The 12,795-nt window shown below is 49.2% G+C and overlaps 1 protein-coding gene across 5 annotated transcripts in view; it reads left to right on the top strand.

Moving 5' to 3' along the window:
- Window positions 1-6,126: 6,126 nt before the first annotated feature.
- Window positions 6,127-12,795, top strand: part of PACC1 (proton activated chloride channel 1) — a 44,395-nt gene continuing 37,726 nt past the window's right edge. For 2 of the 5 annotated variants that reach the window (XM_058539810.1, XM_058539809.1), the window contains exons 1-2: window positions 6,132-6,265; window positions 10,041-10,137. In XM_058539810.1, the coding sequence (XP_058395793.1) occupies window positions 6,230-6,265; window positions 10,041-10,137 (133 nt within the window). In that variant the 5' untranslated portion in view covers window positions 6,132-6,229. Of the gene's footprint in view, window positions 6,266-10,040; window positions 10,138-12,795 lie in introns of those variants that run through there. The other 3 variants (XM_058539813.1, XM_058539811.1, XM_058539812.1) reach the window with 3 other exon arrangements.

The raw sequence follows: 12,795 nt of genomic DNA, 5'->3' as shown, positions 1-12,795 counted from the left end.
AGCCCAGAGTCCAGCACAGGCCCTGAGTCTCAGAGTCTGCCCCTAACCGCCAGGCGGCGCCTCTGCTCAGTGACTGCACCAGCTTTTCCTACATTTACTTATTCAACAGAATGGGCTGCTAGTGCAGAGCTGATAGATGAAACATGGGGTCTGAGAGATCCTACACAGGATCTGTCCACAAACACTCTGAGTCTCGATTTCCACGTTAGTAACATACCGGCCTGCCTCCTTGATAGGATTTGTTGAAACTAAAAATGACAATGGACGTGAAAGGCTGTGTAAACTTCGGCGTGCAGTATCAATGTTACACTGTGTCACAGGATCTCTGGGTTAGAAGAGGCCCTTCTACACCCTTGAATAGAACATCGTTCCTTCCTGATGCATCATGTTCCTTGATAACATCCCTGGCATACCGTGTGCTGCTTCTCTGCTTGAGCCCTTGCTCTCTCTACAGTTCTGTTTGTTAGGAACTTCTTTGAGCCAAAAGATACTGCCTATAATTTCTACTGAGCAGATCAAGCTTCTCCCTTCCTCAGAGGCTGAGTACAAGTCTATCATTTAATAGCATGCTCATACACCCTTGGATTTCTCCAGGCATCCCCCGATTGCCCTTCTCTTCGAACCCACATTTGTTTTTCGAACCCACATTTGTTTTTCGAACCCGCATTTGTTTTTCGAAATGGAATCATCAGTCACCTGCAAGGAAAATAGGAACTATTCTGAAAAAGAATGGCTGCAATGCTGAGAGTTGATTACACAGGTGATAGAAGAGGCTGAGAAGCAACCCCGAGGCAACCCAGAGATTAGCAACAGCAGGAAGATTAGCAACATCCTGCCAGTGGAAGGGAGGAGATCATATCATTAGGGTCTAGGGGCCTGGGTCACCTGGCTGAAGCTAAACCACAAAAAGCCTTTGCATCAGGAGCTGGAGCCGTGGAAGGGAAGCTGCTGGAGGCAGAGAACAAGGGAAAGAAAAGCCCTGGTTTCTTCTTTGCCCTGACCCCCTCCAATCTCCCAGCAGTGCTTCCTCTTGACTGAACCCAGTGGAAACCCAGCCCACAGGGCCAGTCCCTGCAACCCAGTGCTGAGCAGGGGAGGCAAGGGCTGGATCAGCACAACCCAGCCTCCACGATCTGGCCTCTGCCTACCCCTCCGACTCTGTCTGTTATACGCCCTCCTTGGACCCCTCCCGCCACACTGTCTGCTGCTTATGTTCCAGCCTGGGCCTTTGTACTGTACTGGTGCCCTCTGCCTGGGGTGCAGGTCGTCATGTGCTGGCCCCTTCTTGTCTTTCAGGTCTCAACTCACAAGTAACTACCATCATGAGGCCTGTCTTGACTCCCCAGAGATAAATCAGCGCCTCCCCCACAGCTGCCCTATCACTCTCTATCACATCTCTATCTCTATCATATAGTGCTCTTGTCACTGTGTGAAATTACTTTGTTCATTTCTTTATTCAGCGACTATTTGAGTACCAATAAATGCCAGGTACCATCAGAGGCACTGGGATACAGCAATGAACATAACACAAAAGAACCTCACCTTCGCTGGGCTTACATTCTAGTGCACGAGACTGAAAATAAAGGAAAGAAGGAGGTGGATGCGAGGGAGAAATATAAAGCAGGGTAGGGGATGTGCTGACAGTGGGGCTTGCTGTTTTAACAGGGTGTTCAGAGGAGGCATCACTGCTAAGTGATATTTGGAGAAAGCCCTGAAGGAGGTGAGGAAGTGACTCATATAGATACCCAGGATAAGAGCATTCCGAGGATGGGGAACAGGCAGTGCAAAGGCCCTTAGGCTCAGCATGTTGAAGCTGAGAGAGTGAGGAGAGGAGTGAGAGGAAAGGTGGGGGCTATGGGACAGATCCTATAGGGCCTTGTAGGTCACTGAGAGGACTCTGGCTGTGGAAGGGTCGGAGCAGAGGGGTGACATGATCTGACTTTGTTTAACCCACTCTCCCAGGTTGCTGTGTTGGGAATAGACCATAGGGTGGCAAGGATGGAGGTAGAGAGACAGCTAGGAGGCTATTGAAAATAATCCACAAGAAACTCCGGTACCTTGTACCAGGGTGGTAATGATGTACGTGGTGAAATGTGATCAGATGCTGCATAAATTTTTACAGTAGAGCCAACGGGATTTGCTGATTTAGATGTGGGATGTAGGAGAAAGGGAGGACCTGAGGATGACTCTAGAGTTTTGACCACAGAAATGGGAGGATGGAGTTTATTATAGTGAGAAAGACTTCGAGAGGAGCGGATTTGGGATAGGAGATTAGTAGTTCCGTTTTGAACCTTGCAATAACCACTAACACTAATATACACTTACAGTGTGCCAGACGGTGTTCCAAGTACTTTACATCTGATGACTCAGTTAATCCTCTCAGAACTCTATGAATAGGTAGTAATATTCCCATTTTATATATGAGGTAACTGAGGTACAGAGAGATTAAAGTTCCGAGATCACAAAGTCAGTAAGTGGCAGAGCCAAGACTTGGAACCAGGCAGTCTGGTTGCAGGGTCCATGCCTTCAGTAGCTCCCCTCTGCTGCTGCCGGGGGCGCATCCAGTGGAGAAGTTGCCTTGGCACCTGGACATGTGAGACTGGGCTCCGGGGAGAGCTGGAGCCTGGAGATATTCATTTGTATACACTTGGGAATTGTGTTCATTTCCTAGGGCTGCCGTACCAAAATACCACAAACTGGATGGCTTAAAACAACAAGAATTTGTTGTCTCACAGTTCCGGAGCCTAGAAGTCCAAAATCAAGATATCGCCAGGTCATGCTCCCTCCAAGACTCTGAAGAGAAGCATTCCTTGCCTCTTGCTAGCTTCTGGTCGTGGCTGGTGAGCCTTGGGATGCTGCCTGTTGCTTGGCCAAGGATGGAGCCTGGCCTCCGGAGACATGACCTGTAATCAGCAGGCGAATGATTAAAGCCGCCCGGCTTGCAGCTACCTTGCTGCACTCTCTGCTTCTGTCATCACAGGGTGTTCTCCCGTGTGTCTATCTTTACATCTTCGTAATGGATTAAGGGATCACCTTACTTAGTACGACCTTATCTTAACTAATGACATCTGCAACAGTCCTATTTCCAAATGAGGTCTCATTCTGAGGTACCAGGGGTTAGGACTTGAACGTGTCTTTTGGGGGGACACAATTCACCCATAACAGGAATCTTTAGGATGCAGATGGTAATTCAAGCCATGAGACTAGAGGAGACCACTTCACTAGCCCATAGGGAGGGACTAGAAAGGAGACAAAAGACCTAGCTTGGGGAATGCCACCCTGGAGAGTTGAGGGAATGAGGAGAAACCAGCAAAGGAGACTGAGAAGGAGCAGCGAGTGAGGTGGGAGGCAAAGTGGGAGTGTGTGGTGTCTTGGAAGAGAGGGGAAGAAAGTGTACAAGGAGGAGGGAGGACCAGCTGAGTCCAGTGCAGCTGATAGGTCAAGAGAGAGGAGGTTGGGGAAGTGGCCATCTGATTTGACAACTTGGCGGTCATTTACCAGCACTGTTTCAGTGGAGTGGAGAGGATGAAAGCCTGACTGGCATGTGCTCATGAGGGATTGGGAGGAGAGGACTTGGGGACAGCAAGTACAGAAAACTCTATTTATGTGTTTATGGTCTGTCTCTCCACTCTAGCATGGAAGAACCATGAGAGCAAGGACCTTGGGGTATCCTATTCATTTCTGTATCCCAGTGCCCAGCACACTGTATTTGTTAAACCATGTTGAATATTGTATTTGTATCTCCCTCAAATGTGGGAACCCATAAATTTCCAGTTTGGCCATACCAACAAAGAGTAGAGAGGAATGATAGGGCTGCATTGACTTCTCTGGTTCCTTCCAGCTCTGAAATTCTGGGATTGTGTGACTTGTTCTGTCAGCCTCCCTTGTATTAATATAGTAAGGAATTTAGTGAGTTGTTTCTTATTTGTTTTCGTAAGCAACTGTTAAATGAAATAACTGGAATAAATGTTCCATTCATAAATTTAACAAACATTTGTTGAGTGCCTACAATGTTAGGTGCTATATATATGTCTCATTTAATAGATGTAAGAGCAGAGGGCCTGGGGTGGGGGAGGGTAGTCAGGAGAGGTGATGGAGACCTACCACTGCTAATGCTCCCTGAGGTCCAGGGTGCTCTGATGTGATTGGTGCTACTGTGGTTGCCACTGAGGAGGGAAGAAGGCCTGTGTGGCCTGAGTGCAGGAGGTTGCACAGCTGCAGCTGCCGGGCACACAGAGCAGCATTTACTAAGGCATAAGCAACCTCTATCTGCTTCATCACTAAGCAGCCCAGGGCGGCCACACAGAGCAGCTGTTCAGGCACTGGGAGGAGGGGAAGAGGTGGTCCTCAGGTCCACCCTGCCACAGGGCAAATACCCAAGTCTCTGCCACATTCAGGGCACAGGCTTGTGTCGTGATGAACAGAACCACTGGATTTTTGCTTCATGACCTATTTTGGCTCTCATAAGGTGCCGTGAAGTAGGGCAAGGCTTAGCAGTTACATTCTAAGGTGAAGAGAGGAGGGCTCTGAGCATTATAAGATCTGCGGAACAGGGGCAGAGCCAGGACAAGAACCTGGAGGTCCTGATGTTACTAAGAAATGGGCTCGCTCTGCTCACAGCGATCTGAGCCAATTAATCACAATGAGTTAGAGATCAAGAAAGGAAGCTTTAATTTAATTAGCTGGCATAATTGGAAGATAGGTGACTTATGTCTCAAAAAACCCATCTTTAAGAATTACAGAATCTTGGGCTGGCCCCGTGGCTTAGTGGTTAAGTGCGCACACTCCGCTGCTGGCGGCCCGGGTTCAGATCCCGGGCGCGCACCAATGCACCGCTTCTCCGGCCATGCTGAGGCCGCGTCCCACATACAGCAACTAGAAGGATGTGCAGCTATGACATATGACTATCTACTGGGGCTTTGGGGGGAAAATAAATAAATAAAATCTTTAAAAAGAATTACAGAATCTTGGGCCGGCCCCATGGCTTAGTGGTTAAGTGCGCACACTCCGCTGCTGGCGGCCCGGGTTCGGATCCCGGGCGCGCACCAACGCACCGCTTCTCCGGCCATGCTGAGGCCGCGTCCCACATACAGTAACTAGAAGGATGTGCAGCTATGACATACAACTATCTACTGGGGCTTTGGGGGAAAAAAACAAATAAATAAAAATTTAAAAAAAAATTACAGAATCTTGAATTAGTTATGTAGGGAAAATGGGCAGTAAGGAGGGGGTTTAGAAGTGTCAGCCTTCAGGTATGACAGACTCCAGGGTCTTGCATTGTTCTTTTCTTCTGGCAGTGATGATGAATATCCTATAGGTGTTCCTTTTTCCTGGCAGCCTTCTTATTCCTTGGGAAAAATTTGTTAAGATTGTTAAGAACAAAGCTATCAGAATACCTCAGCAGGTGTATGTGCACAGGATCAGGGCCAGAAAATCATGAAAGTGTGTAGTAACTCATAATGATTACATACTTGGAGGTTCTAACTAGGAAAGGGTCATTTAGCATAACAAGATGGCCTCACTTATGTTCACTTACACTGACTCCAAGTGTCTGCCCCAGGAATAATGGAAAGAACATGGATTCTGTGGTCTGGTCCTAGACTAAATAATCTTCACTTGATGACTGCCCCCCCCATCCTTTCTGAATCAGGATACCTCAGTTTTCTCATCTGTAAAACAGGAAGAAAAATGTTCTCCTCACAGGAGCCCTTGCAAAATCAAGGGCATAATGTGCTGAAAGCGCTTTGTAACATACAAAGTGCTCCCCAGACAATTATTTCAAAGGTTATAAACCACCAGGGCAGGATTCCTCTTGTGATTATAGATTAGGCTCTCCTACCCATCTGACCTGGCCCTTTGTTCCACTTTCCACTCATTTTCTCCGTCCCTCCCCCTTCAACAAAGAGAGGAAGTGAGAGACAAAGAGAGCACGTGCATCTAATGCCCAAGTTAAGACTGGCTCCGGGTAACGCGCAGGCTTCGCCGCCCCAGGGGTGGTGAGAGGCGACCCCGCCCAGAACTACATTTCCCAGCAACCCTTTCGCGGCTCCGGCGGTGGCGGGAGAGAGGCGCCTGCGCCGAGTGCCGCCCCGCCTGGTCTCGGGGCCGCCCCTCCGAACCAGTTTAGCCTCGCGGAGCGGGCAGGTCCCGGCGCTGTGGCCGCGGTGCTCGCCTCGCCGCTCCTTTCGGCCGTAGCGGGCTCAGGTGTGCCTTAGCTCCGGTCATTGCCATGATCCGGCAGGAGCTCTCGACATCCTACCAGGAGGTACAAGGCAGTGGGGGGAGGAAGCAGAGTTTCCTGTGAGGCGGAGGAGCGAGGTCCCGGGGTCTGGGCGGGTGGCGTGCGGCCGGGCCGAGGAGCGGGTGCGTGCTCGGGGGAGGGGTCTCCGCGTGCAGAGGAGCAGCGGGCCAGGAAGGAAGCGGGGCGCCGAGCCGCCTCCGGATGCTGCCGTCCCTTGGCCGAGGGATGGAGCCGGGCCCCCCCCCCCGGAGCCGCGACCCGTAACCAGCAGGTGAATGATTAAAGCCTCGTCGGACCGGGCAGGACCCCGAATGGCCCCAAGGACCCCGGCGTTCTCTGCCACAAGTGGAAGCACCCTCGCCCTCCTCCCAGCTGGAGCAGATGCGCGGTGGGCATCAGCCCCCCTCCCAGCCCAGGGCCTCGTGGCCCTGCAGCTGTTAATGACAGGGATAATTACATCTTGTGGTGGTGGCCGCCTGACTTTGAAGATGTGCTTTCACCGACGCAGCTACTGCTCGCTCCGCTCCGTTTATCTCTTCAGTCTCACCTCCTCCCACGACTTTATCACTTTCTAGTTCTTTGTCTGTTTCTTATCTGTTCTGAGCTACAGGCTTCGGTTCCAGCTTTTCCCTCAGACCAGCTCTTCCTCCTGCCTCTTACTGAAACTGGTGACCTGCTCTTCTCTTCAGGTCTCAAACTTTGGTCGTGTCTGGTAATCTTCCTCCCCTGTGCCCTTCACTGTGTCCCCCTCACTTGGCAAGTTAAGGCAGTTTCACATCCTCAGTCCTCAGGTTTGTGTAACTGTGTTTGCTCCAACCACCTGAGTGTCATACTGTGTCACCACCACCTCTCCCTTTGGTGTCTCTGATGCTGTGCAGATTTTCGTTTTGAGACCCTGCCTTGATCCCAGAGCATTCCTTTTTACATACACCTGATGCTGCCCTTGGTCTACCCAGAACAGGCCAAACTTCTTAGCAAGCTTTCAAAGCTCTGCACAGCTCAGCAGCGGTATGTCCTATTACCTTCATCATCCCTTCACCCACCTAGCTTCCGGCCACACTGGAAGCTCACTGTTTAACAGTCTTAAACATTTAGCTGCCTCTATGCCTGTGCTCATGCCATTTCTTCTTTAACTCCCTCTCAAGCTCCCTTGGTTAAAATCCCCTCATTATTCAAGGGGGAGGGTCTCATTATTCATGCTCACTGGAGACTGACTTCCCAGACCAGTCTAGCATTCTGTCCTTCATACATGAGCTTGCTGCTGTTTTCATCAATACTAGTCAATACTGGTGTACATTCTCCCTTTGTAAATGATACTGTGTGGAGTGTATAAAGCAGATGGTTTAACCCCACAGTACAAGGGGAAACCGAGTTGAAGACGGGTGAGATTTGTCTAAGACTTGCCATTTTTTAGTGTAGGACCTGCACTGGAATCTGACTTTGGGACAAATTTCTGTATTTCTCCTGCCGTCTCCTTTATCCAAAAGGAGCCTAATGGATTTTAACCAGTGCTGTGGGTTCTCTGGCCCCTAGATTCCGTAACCTAGACAGTGAGGCAATCCTGGGGAATGAGTTGTGTCTTTCCCTGACTCTGAAAGTTTTCAGGGTTATAGGGAGTAGAGCATAGTGGGTAAATATGAGGACTTTGAAGTCAAAAAGCCCATGATCGCATCCTGGCTCTGCCTCTCACCATTTGTGTGACTTTTGTTAAGTCACTTAACTTCTGTGAGCCTCTCATTTCTTCATCTGCAAAACAAAGGTAATGATAGTCCCTATCTCGTAGGTTGTGAGGATTAGAGGAGTTGGTGTGTGGAAAGTGCTTAGCTCAGTGAATGACGGCTCTTGTGAACAGGATGTGGGCAGCTTCTGCTTCTAGGGAGGTTTCGGGTCCTGGTTTACGGGACAGTGTCTCTCCTCATCCACATGTAACCTGCAGTATCTCCTTACCTAGCAGGGCTCCTAAAATGTTTGTTAAAATATAGGCAGTTATCCTGCTTGCAGGGGCAAGGCCAAGGGTGGAGTCAGTTTCTATTTGGGGGCCCCCCCATGGTGGAAGGCAGTGGAAAGACCCCTTCCTTTGCCTGCTTCAGTGGCCCATTCTGAAGTCCCTGTCTCTCCCCTTCTTCAGAAGAAGGAGGCCTCCGGGAGTGACCTGCATCTTTCTTGCCTGGATCATTCTGAGAGGGGACTTAGCTCCAAGTTAGGTTTCTTTTCTGAGGGGAGACTTTGGCTTTAGGGGATGGGGCATGCTGAGAATTTGGCCAGATGCAAGCAAGGAGGTGGGCTCATTATGACTGCAGGTAGTCAGGAAGGGAACTGGGTTAGGAGTGTGTTGCCGCCTGGGTTAGCCTGAGCCTGGGCTAACCCAGGCTTGGATCAGAAAACTTGGGTCCTTCCCAGGACTAACATCCTCCTTTCCCTTTGGCCAGTGAGAGCTCTGGGGACCTCTTGATCTGTGCTCCCGCTGAGGACCTGTATCTCATGGTGCCTTCTCTAGTCTCCCGGCCCCCTTGCACTTGTTGGTTTTCTTTTCTTTGGGGCTTGGAGGGCTGTAAACTGGGGGTTCTACCTGATTCTAAGGGGCAGGAGTGGAGACATGGAGAGGGGAATGGAAAAATGATAGATACATAAAGAGCTTTATTTTAGCTCAAGTGTCCTGGAGATGAATTTTCAGTGAAACTGTCTTGAGACCTTAATCATTGACACTGTGAGCCTAAGAAAATACTTGGGAAAGCTATCCCCCCCACCTCCCAATTCAGCGATAGGTCCTCCTCTAAACTCTGTTCTCGATCTCTCTGGCCCTCTTCCTTAATGCTACAGAGACTTGTTGGTTATCATTGTATCCTTTTTTGCCCACCTACCCTGCTCAGTGACATCATTTTCCCCATTTGACAGGTGAGGACACGGATGCAGTGAGGTCGAGGTTACCTGCTACGAGGCTGCTGATTGGCATCTGTCTCTGGGAGGGATTGCTCTCCCTACTTTGTTCTGCCACTTGCAGCCTGAGTTGGTGGACTTTGGTCAGAGTCCTGGAGAGCTCTGACACCAGCTTCCCTGTTCCTTCTCTCTCAGCAGACTCTAAGCCACGTTTCCTCCTCCTTTGGGAAGTAGTTAAGATCATGGGCTTTGGAGCTAGGCCAACTTGGATTTGACTCCTGGCTCTATGGCCATGGAAAGTGTTGTGGGTTGAATTGTATCTCCTCAAAAAGATACGTTGAAGTCCTAACCCCGGTACCTCAAAAGTGACCTTATTTGGAAATAGGGTCATTGCGGATGTAATTAGTTAAGATGAAGTCATACTGGAATAGGGTGGGCCCTAATCCAATATGGTGTCATTATAAGAAGATGATTATGTGAAGACACAGAGACTCCACGTGAAGATGGAGGCAGAGATTTGATGCATCTGCAAGGCAAGGAACGCCAGGGATTGCTGGCCATTATCAGAAGCTAGGAGAGAAGCATGGAAAAGATTCTCCCTCACAGCCCTCAGAAGGAACCAACCCTGCTGACACCTTGATTTCAGATTTCTAGCCTCCAGAACCGTGAGGGAATGAATTTCTGTTGTTTTAAGCCACCCAGTTTGTGGTGCTTTGTTAACAGCCATGGGAAACTAATATATAGCAAGTTACTTGAGTTTTCTGAGCTTCAGTGTCCTCCTCTGTAGAACTGGCATAACACACCCTACATCGTGTGATTTTTTTTTTTTTGGTAACGATTAAATGAGAAGCAGCTTCTGCCTGCTTATTCTAGCCCAGAAGTGCAAGGCTGGTGGAGCTGACCTGTTTGTTTCTCCCTTTAGCTGAGTGAGGAGTTGGATCAGGTGGTTGAGAACTCAGAGCAGGCGGACGAGCAGGAAAAGGAGACAGTCAAAGTCCAAGGTGCAGGAATCTTACCGGGTAAGTGGGTTCAGTGCTGGGGGTGGAAGTCCTGGAAAACAGTGCTGTGCTGTTGCTGAAGCTGGAGGCCATGGTCCAGGTGCCTCACCAGCTGGGTACCTGAGGGAGAGGAGGAGCGCCCCCAGCCCTGCACCCTGGTGTCAGATCTCAAGTGTTGCCCTAGTTTTAAAGCTATACATATTTAACCAGGCATGGGACAGAGGGTGTGTCCAGTACCTGCTCTTTTCTGTGCTCCAGTTTGAGCTAGTTCCTGAGGCCAGGCTGTTGGATACATAGCAAGGGCTTTGAGTGTCTGCTCTTCTGTTCCTTTTTCCCTTGGAAGCTGTCAGCAGTTGAGCCTCCGATATCTGGGTCACTTCCCAGGGCCCTCTGGGAGGTTATCTAATAGGCTCCACCTCTCGGACATCAGGCCTCTTCAGTATCGTTGCCCAGCTGGGTGGTCAGGGTCCTATCCGTAAGGTGGTGTCTTATGGAGCCTTGCATTAAGTCAACCACTTCTTCCTCCTGGATATACTCTGCTCCCTTAGCTTCCCTGATGTAACACTTCAGTTCTCAGACCATTCCTTCCAGCCTCCTTTGCAGTCACTATCTACCTCTTGGGTGTTAAACGTTTGTCACAGGCCCCCTTCCCTCACTCTCTAGTGGGCGATCTCACCCAGGCCCCCTCCCCTGCTTCAGTCACCGCTTGCTTGCACTTGACTGCCATGTTTACATCTGTAGCCCAGAGGTTACCTGGAAACTCCAGACTTATGTAGCCCATATATCCAAATGCCCGGGTGATAGCTCTGCTTGGATGTCCCAAAGGTCCCCTAAACTCCACATATCCGAAATTGCCCTCATGATCTCCCCACGCCCAGCTTGGCCCTCTTCCAGTGTTTCCTATTTCCGGGAATGTTACCACCCATCCAGTTGAACCTAGGAGTCATTCTTTTTCCCTTCCTTCCCTTCTTCCCCTTTCTCTCTGCCCCTCAGCCCTGCTGGCTTTGTTTTGTTTTGGGCCTCATTCCCTCCCACCACTGGGCCTTTTTCTTGTTGTATTCCTCTGCCTGGAATTCTCTTCCCTCTGTCATCTAGTTAATGTCTAATCGTTCTTCAGCTCTCAGCTCTCATTTTTTCCTACAAAGCCTTCTGTGACCTCCTGGCTACATCCCTTCCGCCTCCGACCCTGTCCCTTATAGCCTGCGCACGTCTCCCTTGCACCTATCGGTGACGGACTGGTATATTTGTTTGCCTGACCATTTGATTAATGTCTGTCTATTCTACTAGAATGTGAGCTTCACGAGGGTAGAGACCAGTCCATTTTGGTCACCACCTTAGCCCTGGCCGTGCAATGAGGATTTGTTGAATGAATGAATGAGTAAATGGAGCCCCAGCCTGACTCCAGCTTCTTGGGTGGATTGAGGGAGGTGGGATTCTGCTCCTCTTGATCCCTGTGTTTGTAGGGGAGGGCAACCGGGTGGGGAATTCTGTGATTGTGTCTAATCCTCAGAGAAGACTTTGTAGAAGGAAGGACGCTGGAAGGGCAGCTCAAGTTTACCAACTGCTTCCTCTGGGCCAAGCTCTGTCATACCCACTGCCCCGTTTATAATTTTATTTATTTATTTATTTTTCCCCAAAGCCCCAGTAGATAGTTGTATGTCATAGTTGCACATCCTTCTAGTTGCTGTATGTGGGACGCGGCCTCAGCATGGCCGGAGAAGCGGTGCGTCGGTGCGCGCCCGGGATCCAGACCTGGGCTGCCAGCAGCGGAGTGCGTGCACTTAACCACTAAGCCACGGGGCCGGCCCACGATGTGTACTTTTAAAACACGTTAATCCAGCTTGCCACAAAAAAAGCCAGTGGTTGGTTTTTCTGATTGCAGGGTACATGGGACATTTTGTCAAATACCCAGCACTTTTTTTTTTTTAATTGATGTCTTAATAGTTGATAAAGTTGTGAAATTTTAGTTGTACGTTATTGTTTTTCAGTCACCATATAAATACCTCCCTTTACCCCTTGTGCCCATCCCCCAACCCCCTTGCCCCTGGTAACCACCAAACAGTTCTCTCTGCTCATGTGTTAGTTTATCTTCTACATATGAGTGAAGTTTATCTTCTACATATGAGTGAAGTCATGCAGTATTTGTCTTTTTCTCTCTGGCTTAATTCATTTAGCATAATACCTTCCAGGTCCATTCATGTTCTTGCAAATGGGACAGTTTTGTCTTTTTTTATGGCTGAGTAGTATTCCGTTGTATATATATAGCACATCTTCTTTATCCAATTGTCAGTCGAGGGACGCTTGGGTTGCTTCCACTTCTTGGCTATAGTGAATAATGCTGCGATGAACATAGGGGCAGCACGTTTTTTTTTAAGTTGTAAAATGTAATGGCATTTAGTTTCAGAATTCGAGTGTCTCCTATAGGGTGTGTGGATGATAAATAGTTTTACAGTTTTTATTTACATGCCAGTTTGTGGACCAAGAAGAGACCTGTAAAGAAGCTAAACTTGGCTTCTGTGAGTGAAACAGAGGAGACTGTCTTGGCCAGTGTTCCCATGGAGTAATTGTCCCAGTACCTCCGCCAAGCAAATCTAAGTGATGTGATTGTCATGTGACTTTCTGTGCCTTAAATTAGTTCTTTTAGAATTTTCAAGAACATGTAGGGAGAGATTCATCTCT

The sequence above is a fragment of the Diceros bicornis genome, chromosome 4, assembly GCF_020826845.1.
Source record: "Diceros bicornis minor isolate mBicDic1 chromosome 4, mDicBic1.mat.cur, whole genome shotgun sequence".
Lineage (NCBI taxonomy): Eukaryota > Metazoa > Chordata > Mammalia > Perissodactyla > Rhinocerotidae > Diceros > Diceros bicornis.
Note: the sequence above shows the minus strand (reverse complement) of the source record. Positions and strands in the feature narration are given on the sequence as shown.